Source organism: Trichoplusia ni, chromosome 12 (assembly GCF_003590095.1).
Source record: "Trichoplusia ni isolate ovarian cell line Hi5 chromosome 12, tn1, whole genome shotgun sequence".
NCBI lineage: Eukaryota > Metazoa > Arthropoda > Insecta > Lepidoptera > Noctuidae > Trichoplusia > Trichoplusia ni.
The window spans coordinates 12519477-12533944 of record NC_039489.1 but is presented as its reverse complement, the minus strand read 5'-3'; the positions used below and the strand labels follow the sequence as shown (position 1 = coordinate 12533944).

Sequence of the window (14468 nt, the reverse complement as noted above, 5' to 3'; positions counted from 1 at the left end):
CATCGACCTGATTACCACAATCCATATCACTAGTATCGATCTCAGTGGCGTGCACTTGGAGAGGCCTATGTCCAGCAGTGGACTGCGATAGGCTGATGATGATGATGATGATATCACTAGTTAAGTATTCCTTAAGTACCAACAGATTGGAGGTTGTCGACCTACCGCTCAGAAAACCATGCTGTTCTGGTATGAACCCTGATTTCACTAACTCATAAAGTTGACTGTAAACCAGACGTTCGAGAACTTTCGATCTCGGCATATAATTTGTAACTGCGCATCTCGATCCACTTTTATGAATTGGTGTAACGAAAGCTGTTTTCCACAGAGATGGCGCAACACCTTCGTTCAGTGATCGTTGGAATAGCAAAGTTATAGGCCCATATAGTCCTTTTGAACATGGAATTATAAAAGACGCTGGTATAGAGTCAGGACCAGCTGACTTACATGGATCCAGTGATTTCAATAGCTCGTGTACCTGCTGCATTTTGATGTGAACTAAGGAGATAAAATCATGATAGGGTATTCAATTAAACGCTTGATCAATATCAATATTATGTACTCCTAGCTGAATCATTATTTTGGGCATTTTCCCAACAATTCCGCTCCCTGCTTGGTGAGAGCGCTGTATCGCCACGATCGATAAATAAGTTTCATTAATTATTCTCTATATTACGCAATAATCAATTAGTCTCATGACATCACGAATATTAAACTAATTCTTCTTAGTTGAAATGTCCCACTTGAATTTACCAACCTGCCAGTATTGACCCGAATAGTAACTATAAAGGTTTCATGTGATGTAGAATAGTTGCAGACTACGTATCACAAATGAGGTTTTAGTTAAAAATTAGCATTTTATTCATATAACATCTGTGAAACCACCTGTGAAACATATTTTGAACATAGATTGATCGTTTCAAAGATTGATAAGTAGGTATATTAAATTACTTTATTGTGAATTGAGCATTGGACTCATGGCCTTTTCGTCGTTTTATTCTGTCATTACTTTATTACAACAATCATATCTTGAAAAGGGTGGTCAGCAGTAAATAAAACAACATAAGTGAGCACACTACAGTTATTTTAATTCTGACTTCATTATAATGTCAGCCGATAAGTATCGAGTCTTATAAGGTAATCATAAATACGTAGAATATTATATTACTTAGTTCTAATTGGGAAATACATTAAATCGAGGAATACCTACAACTATCAAGGGTAGAAAAGGTTTGTATACCTAGATGATCAATATAAATTCATAGAGAAAATCAATTTTTTAGGGCTCTGCTCATGCTTGAGTAGCGTTTCCTTAATTCTGACTAGTCATTGATCTTATTTTCCATTTTATTATTGCATTTATAATGCAGCTTTTATAGTTAATTCCTAAAAGTGAATCAGTCAACTCTCTGTAACTCTTGAGCCCACCTTTTTAAGAAGTTATGAGTCGTAAATGATGTTAATCTAGATATTATATTTTCTAAATTGAATTAGACCTTAACTTTTAAATGTGATACTACTGCGAACGATACAATTGAGAACTGGAATAGAATAATAACTACAATAATAAATAAGTAAAGATTAAAAATTATGAAACCCCCCGCCAATATGTTTTTTGTATTTGAAATTTACCGTAGTTTGTATATAGGTACCTAGTAACAAAATCGATATCGAATCATCACTACGAAAGCTACAATGGCGCGGGTACACGCAAAAACACACACACACACAAAAACGTAAAACAAAAAAGCCCGCGTAACTTTTGCGTCGGGGTCTAAAAGTACTCTTACTGCGATTCAAAAGTATCTAAAATTATAAAAAATAAAATAAATAAGTATGGCAAAAGCTTATGTAGTTGGAATGTACCTTAAAATTTGTTTAAACACAACTACTTTACTACACGTTATTTAATTTCCTGAATAAATATTTCGGCTTGAGATCCATCAGCAGGGTTGTGAACCTGGACTTTTTGAACAGCGTTTTGAGTATTCGGAGCCCTGCGGTCTATGCTGCTCGGGGCTCCTTAACGAGGGCGCCTATTAGCTTGGGCACTGTGGAAAAAAGAAGGAAGTATGGTAGGTGTTTGTGCAAGTGATTTCAATGTTTTAAATCCCCCGATACAAGGAATAAATTCACAAGATCGGCAATCGTTTTAATAAGCATGGTAGTCCTAGGAAAGCTTTTTCTAGCTTTATACCTAAAATAAATTCTAATTAAAGGATAAAGATAGCCCAATGTGGCAATATCTAATTATATGACTAATTATCTTTTTGATACTTATGCAATATGGTGTGCAGTAAGTGTACAGCAATACACTCCGATTTACCTACAGCATCCAGTCATCATTATTGAAAAGTATTGCCATCCATTTTTTTTATTGAATGACTATAAGGAAATTTAAAGAGGAGGCCTACTATGATTAAAAAATTACTACTTAGGTTAGAGTAATAAATGATTCCTTCCACGATTCTCTATTCTGGGCCTCATGGAATCAGCCCGCGCGGTAAGCGTTAAGATCGTCTCGCCTCCGCTTTCTAGGCCTCCCACGGTGCCGCCGTCCATCGCTGAAGTTACCCATTATACAAAAAAATGATAATAAAGTCAGGAATGAAAATTTACATTTTCTCGGATTCAACTTCCTCCATTGCCTGAATAATCATGTAGGCCATCTTGAGATCTTCTAGCAGGGTGAGAGCCTTGGATTTCTCGAACAGCAGTTGGAGTCGCCGGCGCTCTGCGGTGAGCGGGTTCTGTGTCTCCAGCGACACGGACTCGGTGTCTACGGTGCCCGACGGTCCTTTTTTAACGTGTATGTCTATCACCTTATCCACTGTTGAAAAATTGAAATACATAAATGAAGCTCCAGTATTTTTTTTGTTATACAGTAAGGCTCTATTTTAACTATATATATATCTCAAACTGATTAAAATTAAAGGATTAAACTCATCAATAACAACAAATTGCGGTAATAACACAGTTTAATTAATACTGCTGAAGACCAGAGCATATTCAATTTGCCAATCAAATTGTACATTTTGCTAATCGAAATAAGGTCCATAATAAAATGGTTGTGTGGGTTTCAGAGCATATTTTCATTTGGAGCCAGCATTCGCGGGCTATTAAATTTACTTACAGACAAACCCTGGGGGTTCCTGTCGGGCAGGCTCGATCTTGAATTGGTCTACGGCGTCGGAGAGAGCGCTGGCGTGGGTGCGGGGGACGCCTAGCACTAGGAGGTCTCGCATCAGGTGCTGCCCGGTGACGGCGCAGGAGAGGGACTGGTCCAACACCCAGCGGATCACGACAGCGGCGCGGGCCTTCTCGTCACGTGTCGCTAAAGGGAGATGGGGAGAAGGGGGATTTATACAATTTTTGACTATTTATTTAAACTATCGAATCCAGTCGAAATTATACGAAACGAACACGAAATTATAGTCCTTGTAGGGGACAGGGACTATAATTTCGTTATTTCTTGATCTCATATTTAAGAAATGGCGCAGCATTAGGTACCCTTTGTCATGCGCGTGAATGATTCTTGTTAGATTATAACGAGTGATTTAAATCTCTATAATATATTAAGTAATGTTCAGAACGGGAGGTGGCTTTTTATTTTAAGATAGAGAGACTCAATCCCAAATGAAACCAATATTGCTATAGGGAAAATATCTAATTATCCACACAATTCAAGATTTTGTGATTACCATAGCTGGTATATTCGATGAAGGATCTTCTCTACTCTTGGTGTTTACTCTTAATAATATACACTGGATCATATTGGTATTTCTAAAAGGTTAATTTCAACTTACTCAAGTCTGTATCTTTCAGGATCACACTGATGTGATTGTCATTCTGCGAACAAAGTTATTAATGTTATTATTAATAAACGACGCACAGCTAAAGTGTCATGCTATTTTTCTTCACTATGAAATGTAATATAGAGATAGAAAAACACTGAAAACATTACTTATGTAAGTGCCGTTCTTGCATATGGCTGTCACAACGAATTTAAAAATATTTTTTTCCGATATCATTTTCGATTAATTGTTAGTTGTATTTGAGGAAGGAAGTTATTCTACACGGTCAAGAGCGGGCTTTCTTTATAGGGTTCCATTGAAGTAACAAATATTCTCAAATACCACTACATGCTACATTACACTGCTGAGCTCCATTTGACTAACCCATTCTCTTCCAAAATAAAGTATGAACGAAACAGCGTATTCAGCCTTACATAAATATTCGATCTACGCACCAAAACACAAGTTTAAAATCCAAGAAAAAGACAGAGATACAAAGATAATCAAATTTCATAATTTAAATGAAGACTGTAACATGTAAAAAGGTCACATAACATTAAACATTAGACAGGACGATTCAATTATGTGGTTGCTCTCAAAGGGACGGTGGGCGAGTCCATCAGCGGACACATCTGGACAAATTGACAAAGGAAACATACGTTATGTTATTCCAGAGTATTACAACCCGGGTTTTCGGACACAGTGGAAATTACACTTTATGTTTATGATGAGAATACTCCTTTTTGCATGATGTGATTGAGAGAATGTTCACTTGATTTACTTTCTTTTAGTGTCAGTATCTTAGCAGGTAACATTTACGAGTTCACCTAATACGATATCAGCTATTATCATGTTATCCCTTACGTGGGTATATAAAGAGTATAAAAAAATATACTTCTGCGTATGTTAGAGGGAGACAGAAATATAAATAATTCAGAAACTAGAATTGTCTACCTCCTAAGAACGCCGTCTTTTGATACATTTGTAGAAAAAAAAAGGTTAGTAGATGAAATTTCTTCTGCAAAGTAAATCAAAGTTTCAGTGAAAGCCAATATTAAAACTGCATGATATTTATTTAGTTTCCTATTTAATAGAATGAGGAAACGTCTGTTTGTGAGCTCTCTTTGAACGTCTGAGGCGAGGGAATGGAGAATAAATAAAGCTTCAAATGACGAGTTTTCTCAAACTTTATAACTGTATTCTTACGCAGGCAAAGAGTTTTGGATCATGATTTGAATTTGTCTACTATCTTAGAACCTCTGATATCTCATAAAGTATTTTTACGGGCTTCAGAAATATTCACACTTTTAAAGGTGGATTAAGTTATCTTCATTGGCCAGAAAATACCTTGGAATGCTTCTAGAAAGAGCATTTTATAACGATTGGCGTTCATCACTTCACTACTATTTATTTTAAAATCAGAGTTGGAAGTCAACCCCAACATAGTTGGGAAAAGGCTAGGCTAATGGATGAGTTGCAAGTCTCTGATCAGAACCGATAAGACAAAATAAATTAAAAAAATCCTTTTTTATTTAAACAACCTGAGAAAGGATGCACGCGAAATATGTTTTCCTCAAAAACTAATAAAATTCGCTTCTTTTCCTAGACTAAGGTAGGTTTTTCCCTTTTTTTACAGATATTCATTAAAAATTCGAAAAGCAAGGGAAGGTGGGTTCCTTGATACCTTTGTCCCACGATATTAACTTCTGCGAAGGTAAGACCAGTCACTAGCAACAAGGGAACTGTGTCTAGACGTCAATACAAATACAAGAGTCCATTTTTAAAGTGAACAATATAAATATGTAATTTTATCTAAAAGACGCTTCGAAGAATTATTGCTATTAAACATTTTAAACTAGAGTTGAATTTTCATTGTGTTGCATTTTATTGTATTTTAGTTCGATGGAAATCTGCTTATAAACCAATAACGAACAGTTAGTAGATGTTTGACCGAAAATATATTTTTTTTAGGACTTATAAATGTATGAAGTTAATACAAGAAAAGTCACAGCAAGAACTAATGCATATCATACAATAAAACGATATGAATGATAGAATTGAATTTAGTAAACGTGTCGTAGATACAAAAAATTACGTGAGTAACATGTCAGAGAGTAAGACCTACAGCTAAGATATATCTATACAATACCGAATTATTATACTGGAAATATTTTGTCTATTTGCTGAATTTAAAACGAAATATTCTGATGTTAAAATGTAATGTAGCAAGATAGTTGAAAGTTCGTAGTATTCGTAGCACTGTCGTAGCGAACCGTAACAACGGAAAAAATGATCACACTCTTTCAGTTTTATTTAAATCGGTATATGGTCTTATTTTCAACGCGTTTGCAGAGGGCATTGTTATGGGTAGTCTACTCGTAATACCGAACGATTTTCAAGACGACAGTTCTCATTGGTTCTGCTTTCATATTTCATCTAAATCAGTTCAGCGAACTTCAGTGGTTTTTGTGTGACAGATGAACAAACATCCATACATTCACACATACAAACTTTCTCGTATACAATATTAGTAAGATTACTTACGCAGCGCTCATCCATGACGTGCTGCACCAGCTCACGGAAGACGGTGGCAGGCAGCGTTGAGAGCCCATTCAGGCCCGCCAGCGCCCACAGCGGGACGTCGCCGTCAGAACAGAACTTGAACTTCTGCAGAAAAGTAGTCACAGAACACATCATAGGGCTAGAACAGTTTTTGACATGAAAACTTCTTTAGCGGCATTGTACACAATGGACACGTGGCCTGATCGAAAATTCATATTCAAAACTTTTTTAGAGCAATACTGCAATCGATTGCGATATAAATAGATTCTAAATTCTACCATATAAATGATAGAACTTTTATAATAATAATAAAAGCAATACGTACAAAAAATTCCATATATTAAAGTTTTCACTTCTGCTGGCACTCCCGGAGTGCAACCCGTGTTTTTTGTTTTAAAACGACTCCCGCAATGAGGACTTTAATCCTTGTGTCGCGGGGTTTTCACAAACATACAAATCACTTGCACAAATACATCTAGATTCAGAACAAGTATTCATAGATCACACAAATGCTTGTTTTACGCGGGGATCGAACCCTTGACACGATGCGCACAGTGGGTTTGATGTGGTGACCTCAACCACTCGGCTATCCGTGCAATCAACTACCACTTTGAAGAGCTGAATCTATCCATAATCCATTTAATACGCTGTCTGAAACTATGTAATATAAGTAATAAAAAGGCTTTTTTCTTTAATTACATGGGCCTTGTAAGTGTTGGATATTTGGAGCAAGTTCCATATTCCTTGCTCATTATCCTTTGATAAACATTCAGTTATACAAAACTAATTATAAGCATTATTATGTATTAAGTTAATTTTGTTGCTATCACCGTAGCAATTAGTTGTTTAGCTTCTGTATTGGCAAATTCTTTTGCAACACACATTTTTGTTAAATTTTGTAATATTACTTTATTCAATCTGATAGTGATAGTGCAGGTTCTATTTTCCCATACAGGGCATGGCAATATTACGATTAAATAAAAAGTAAACGACCACCAACACAGCCGAAAATAGATCAGACACAATAAAACGTAACAATAACTCTTAATTTAACTAACATTTCCATAAGTACGTTTATCTGAAGACATTGACACATGAAAATAATAATCAGAATCACTTACCATGACTTCAAATCGCGTGTATCTGTAACAAACAGTTGTAGTTATAACATTAGCATGGGAATGAGCCCCTATGACAAACGGGCTTGTATATGGGGTGTTAGTATCAAATATGAAAGAAGAGGGAAGTGCCGCACCGCTACTGTGCTACCAAAACCAGAGGAGCCAAACTAACTTGCAGAAGAATCCAAAAATGGTAGGTACTTAGATGTGAGACGTTTGAAAATGTCTATCCGTTCCTACATTCAACTTCGAACAACGATATTTTACTACGCGTCTGCAGGGCGTCGTTTATGTAGGTACGGCACGTTAAATACAATAAAATAGCTTAGCTTATCTAATTTTGACGAGTAAATACGGTAGAAGAAAATAAAGTGCGTAATGGTGTTTGTTATCACACTAGTTTCAAAACCATATTTTTGTGCTAATTAAAATCATATAACTTTACTCGTTTCATATCTTTTGCAGGGTAATCAAAGCAGTTGGTTCGTTCATAAATATGATGGGTGACCAATCTTCCTGTTTTTCTTTAGTATATTTATACGAAACCATCATTGTCATGAGCCCAAATCCAACTGGCTAGTTTTTATTCTTATCTATAAATTTTTAAAGCCTTAAAGCCCTCACCGTACAATGGCACTTCTCTTTAGTCTTTTATGTTTCATGTCTAGTACGGTCAATTGACTTTAACATGCTTGGAACTAGCGTAAGGCGTATATGGCTGATCGTAGTACTCTCGCTATTAATTTTACTGACATGTTATGGACGTCACAAAGTTGTTAAATGTTGACGTCTTTATTGTTTGCTTGTAGCTCTTGAATTTCTTGTATGTAAATTAACAAAATTGCAAAAATAATGGAATATTTTCTTTTCGTTTTTCCATTTTTTACCCATAGAAATTCTCATGGAATTTCTCCGCCCTGGGAAAAGCGCAAAGGCGGACCCTTACCGGCTAAAATCACAGGAGTACTGACTCTACCCTCGTACTTGGGACTACGAGATGCAAGCAACCGCGCGAATAACGCAAAATCTTGCGTTATTCCTGTAATGAAGTAATCAAAATTGACTTTATTCAGCTATATGCATCACTAAAAAAAGCTACGTCACTTTACCTGGTTTTCTCACTTAGCTTTTAGCTCAAACGCGGCTACTCCACGCGACCTTTCCACTGTAACTGACTAATCGATACGACCAAACTGCGCAGTATAAAACAAAAGCTACTGAAAGTTGAGTGCAAGGGCTGAAGATAACCTAATCATAACTACCCTCAAATTTGTTAGTCACCCACCATTACGTACGACCGTATAAACTGTTGCTTAACCTTGATAATTTTTGTTGCAGTGTCATCAGAAACATCATCTGCGAAAATTTCAACTGTCTAGCTAATACGGTAGCTAATACAGCCTGGTGGCGGACGAATGAACAGACAGCCGAGCCTCATTAACAATTCGGGTACAGAACCCTAAAGGAAAAGATCTAACCTAAACTTATTGAGTCTAAGTATAGGTACAACTGAAAGACGTTTTCAAACCCAACTTAAAAAAAAACATTAAACATTTCCTATCACACAAAGTTTCTTCCTATCACAACCCCGCATTAGGAAGTAAGTATAGAAAAAAAAAAACAACAAGCAAACTCCGGGCAGCGCTGCGGTGCAGTTTAATAGAAAGTTTCCCAGCTATAACATTGGCATTAAGTCTTCATTTCAATGGCACACAATGAGGGCATATTGACAGGCTGAATACAGCTGCGCTTATATTAAACTTGCTTCGACCTACGTGTGTATCGGTGTTTTATGGAGACAGAATTTCTGATCCGCAGTTTGCTTTTCGTTCGACAACTGATTTGCGGGACATGATTTGTATGTTGAAATAAAATATCTTAATTCAAAATCCATTTAAGCAAACTAGGCAAAATTATACAAAGTAGCACTTATCAAGGTCAATTTTACATAGACAGCTCCCCGTATCGCCCACTCTTCACCGCTTCCTAAGTGCTCTAGCCGTGAAGAAGAAACGGCGCAACAAACAACACAACATAGCACGCTGTCTTTTTTTCAATAACACATACACACACAAATTGATTGATAAGACAGCGTTTACAGAGGGTAGGGTATGGTTAATATAATATTGTTAATGAACTACAGTCTTAAATCATTTTTTTTAATAGTAAGATAATGCTTGTTTATGCGGAAGCCAACTTCGTACTTTTATGCAAGTCCGGAAACGGGTACTGAATGCAGATGAAAACTAAGAGAGAAAAGCAGTTGCTATTCGTCTGAGAGGTTATCAGATGGGTCCGCTAAAATATTACAACTTGCAGCTCAAGTTAGTCATTGCTATATATGAAAACCACTCTGCTAAGTTCGGATAACAATAATCGGGCATTTGAGTTGTAATAATTTGGTGCAATAATCATAAGCATATAATTAAAACACGTTTCTAGTGACCGGCACTAGTCTCTAAATAAGTTAATCTTTTTACTGTAAATCTAGCATTAACTTCTCTTATCAGTTCAGTCAGTGTAATCGAAGATAAGTTTAGAGACGACACTGCGTAGAGTCATGTGCGTTGTCTTGCTTCCACAGCGGCAACAATCCAGTTTCAGGGTCCTCATAATTGTGGTCATGGTGGCCTTGTTCTCAAAGCAGGCAACGTACCAAAAAAAAAAAAAAACAAAAAAAAGCAATGCGGACAACATCACATACATTGTTCTGAACCCAAAGTAAGTTGCTAAAGCACTTGTGTTATGGAATTCAGATACAACGAAGGTACCACAAACACCCAGACCCGAGACAATGTACAAATGTGAATTTTTACATTGACCCGACCGGGGATCGAACCCGGGACCTCAGAGCTGGCGACACCTTGAATCCGGTGCGTACGCCACTCGACCACGGAGGTCGTCAAAGAGACATTTTCAAAAATATTAACTTTCTTTATCATTCCAAGACAACATTAACCAACGGTAAAGGAAATAATTTTAATGCAAAACCTAGATTCCAAATGTTGGAATCATAGATCGGCCACCAGCTGTGATCAAGCGTGCTGATCAATACTCAAATCCTCTCTATACGGAAAGAGGGTTGTGTCTAACAGTAGGAATTACCTATATAGGTTGGTGTACAAGAATCGAGGACCTCTTCACCCCTCTGAAAATAAAACTGCTGTTTTGTAGGGAGACGCTGGTGTAAGTCATGTAGTGCACTATTTCCTTTACTCAAAGACAACTGTCCTGTATTAATCTCTCACGGTACAGACGCTGATCTGTTCTTAAGAACACTTCCCCCGCCTAAAGTAACATGTGGGTTACTTGTCTCGTCGATTTAATTAAAAGAAAGGAATTTGTTTAGAGACGTTTCACACGTCTTTAAATAAAACCTTTTCGTTATTTTTTTTCTTTTGAAAAGGCTTTCAATGTTGCGTGTAAAAATATTAGAGTGCATGCGAGTGGTTGAGCTCACCTCGCTAAACCCACAGTGCGTGACGCATCGCGGGATCGATCCTCGCATAGATCAAGCATTTGTGTGATACACGAATGTTTGTCTTGAATTTGGGTGACATTGTGCACGTGACTTGAATGATTCTATTGCGATATAGGGATCAAGAGAAGATGAAGATGAGCGAGTAGTGTTCCTTTACAAAATTATGTAATTTATCCATTTTTTTTTCATTTTTAGATGCAATCACTTAATATACTACGTCCTTGCTTTGTGAAGGTTGCGCTGCCACTGACATTTATCTAATATTTTACTAGTGAATTGTTAGTAATTAGTATATGTATCTACATAGAGATCATAATTTTAAAGCTGAGTTTAAACGGAGAGATAACTACATATTCAAACTTGTAATAACATGTATGCTAAGTCATGCCAAATTGTTGAAAAGAGAATTTTTCAAGCACTGTTTTTCTAAAAAGATTCAGAATATTTTAGAGGGAAACGGAACGAACTAGCCTTTTAGCAAAAACCTTGAAGAAAAATATTGGATCCATATTCCGAGACGATTAAAATGCAAATATCAAAAAAACTAAATTTTTAGATAATCAGTTGTGGAACGGGTCCGAATCAAGTCTTTCGGAAGATGTAGGAAATATTTTCAGTGTTACTTTTAATTACGCTACATTGAAAATCTTACGTCATCATCTAAGAATACGCTTCGTCGCTAAAGGCCTTTTCGGTAAGACCTCCTAGCCAAAGACATTTCGACAATCGTTAGCATGAATAAAAAAGCGCTTAGGTTTATGGAATTGATATTTCATTTGAGGTTTGAGAATTTTTATTAAATACAAAACAAGGTAAATCAAAATCGCTCAATCCTACCATGAGCTATGATGCACATTTCTAATATATTTCAATCTTGACATAAGCACTTATTTTATAATTTATGGCGTTGAGTTACCTTATCTTATAATTTTATTATAGACAGACAGATACGTCAAAGTTATAACACCCCCTTTTTGCGTCGGGCCTTAAAAAAGCAATCGGAATTAAAGTCTATCTGTAGCTGGACCTTATGGAGGGTCGAGTTTGATGTCCCACGCGTCTAGTTAATACGATCCATTTGTTTTCATTCAATCAACCCTCATCTCAGGTGCTAGTTTCTTATAAACGTTACGAAGCTCTTAATCCATGTTATTTGACGATTGTGTGTCTAACATGTTGTTGTAATCCAGAATTATCTACGGGTCATCTGTTGTCGAACAATTTGGGGGTTTATTTTAGTTAAATGTTGAGTCTAATTACGTCTTATAATAGAAATGTTTATTATACAAATTGAAATACAGACAACTGCAAACAGTTATTTTATATATAGTCTTTCTTTTAGAGTCATCTAGTTATAGCAATTCCCCAATGCCTTCATAATTGACTCTACCTGCAAGAAATTAATAGAAGAGCAAAATGATGTAACATTAAGAGTCATTATCACACACGATACCAATCTTTCCCCACTAGCTACAAATAAACACCTTAACAGGGACAATTCACAAAAGTTGAAATTCAAAACGTTGGCAATTTGAGGACTCGTAAAACACCAGAACTCATAAAAACGATATCGGACGCGACAACGTTTTTATATCAATATTTTATTGAAACCATCGAATATTGTATTTTAGAATACGCGGGGGTTTAAACTGTGACCTTTTTATTATGCTACGTATTTCTTCGTTCTGTTTAAAAATCACCATCTTAGCGATGATGGCATAAGATATGTACATAAGCATCTTTAATTCCTCACAAGTTCCCTTCCTTAGCATATTTAAAATGAGATTCATAAGACACCTACAATTAAAAAATATTTTACTATCGTTACGTTATCTGACATTTTGTAAGAAATGGTTAATCTAGAGATAATTATAATTGTTGCTTTCTACTTTTGCAGTTAGTTTTCTTGGCTTAATTAAGAATGATTCCAAGAATTGTTAAACAGAGGGCTTTCCTTTTAATAGAAGACTGAGAGACGCTCTTTACGCCCGACATTTAGTTATGTGTATTGCTTCCTACTTGATATATAAAGACATGTTCTTACACACTTTAACAATAATATACAAGAAATCTTGTATACCTATACATATGTATGTTTTTAAAAGAGTAACTTATGAAGTTTTTCGCCGATTTTTGAATGAGAATAAGAGACCTTTTACACCTGGAGTGAATATTGAAATGTATAAAAGTGCTTGCTTGAAATAAAAACATTTTGATTGATTTTAGATAGAACTAAGATAACTGACAACAAGGAACATAGGTTAATTTACAAAGAGGCGGACACCTGTAATAACTGAACTGTTTTCCTTGTATTATATCGCATGCCTATGTGTATTGAATAAGAGATCTATTTAACACACAAAGAAAGACAAATAACTATCGTTACAACCAGAACTATATTGTCAGTAGGACGATATGAGGAAACACCTTAAATTCGCGCCGGTTTAACTAAACTGGAGTTTTTTATATGAAAACAAATGTAGAAGAAATTACGTGACTAACAATAAATTCAAAAAATTTAACTGTATTAAGTTTACATTAAGAGCATTTATACTCTCTAAGAATCGCCGTACTTGTGTAAGAATACGTGTTATTTTAAGACACGAATCACTGCTAGGCACGATGTCACAATAAGAGTTTCTTCTTCTAAAGATATATATTTTTGCCAAAACCAACTTAGTTAAGACGTTTTTTTTTTGTAGAGTCAAATTTTTGAATAGGCTCTATATCTTAGTGTGTACAAGCGCACTTCAAGAACTTGGAACGGTAAGACAAAATAATCTAAGCGTTTTCTAAACGATCTAAACAAAATGTTCTTCAGTACAAAGTATCCTTACTGGCTGGCTCCAGTTGATGCATTCTTAATAGGTGTTTTTACGAAACTACAGGTTAACTAACGATAATGGTTTTGAAACGGTTTTTATTCCGGAAACATGCAACTAAAACGCAAGAGCAAAAACTGCAGTCCAACAAAACTGGGTGTTCAAATGTCTAACTTTACCATATAGTTCAGACATGTTGGAAGAATATAACAGGTAAAGTACTCTTACCTACAAATGCCATAACATGATCAGATGAATTGCCATAATATATGGATCATTTTTTTGGTATATGTATCTTAAAACATAAGTAATATCAAATATGAGTGTCCATATCCTTCATAGAAATAACAAAATACAAATCATGCTGAATGCGGATATAACATAAACGCAAACATCAAATTCAAGACAAAATTAGAAAAATGTTGTAAAAAATCTCCCAAATAATGAAGATAGGGTCGAAAACCCAAAATTTGGGACAAAACAGAGGCAAACCTCATCTTTACAACAAAGATATCGGATGTAGGGGCTATGCGAATAATGTCGGTTGCGCTCGCGCACCTACCACGGTAAACACGTCTTGTTTGTATACAATTACGATCGCCGATAACAAGATCAATTTTAATGTGAAACTGCATCATCTGGGAGCTTGAGTAAGTGGTTTTTAATATAATTATTTTCCTATTTTATC

The 14468-nt window shown here is 35.8% G+C and overlaps 1 protein-coding gene across 1 annotated transcript in view; it reads right to left on the bottom strand.

The window, feature by feature from the left end:
* Nucleotides 1-1067: 1067 nt before the first annotated feature.
* LOC113499248 (putative peptidyl-prolyl cis-trans isomerase dodo) overlaps nucleotides 1068-14468 on the bottom strand; it is a 33198-nt gene continuing 19797 nt past the window's right edge. Inside the window, exons 2-7 of the mRNA XM_026879649.1 lie at nucleotides 7478-7499; nucleotides 6339-6461; nucleotides 3807-3849; nucleotides 3134-3334; nucleotides 2620-2830; nucleotides 1068-2051 (exon numbers count right to left, since the gene is read on the bottom strand). Coding sequence (XP_026735450.1) covers nucleotides 2024-2051; nucleotides 2620-2830; nucleotides 3134-3334; nucleotides 3807-3849; nucleotides 6339-6461; nucleotides 7478-7480 — 609 coding nt within the window. The 5' untranslated portion in view covers nucleotides 7481-7499 and the 3' untranslated portion in view covers nucleotides 1068-2023. The remainder of the gene's footprint in view (nucleotides 2052-2619; nucleotides 2831-3133; nucleotides 3335-3806; nucleotides 3850-6338; nucleotides 6462-7477; nucleotides 7500-14468) is intronic.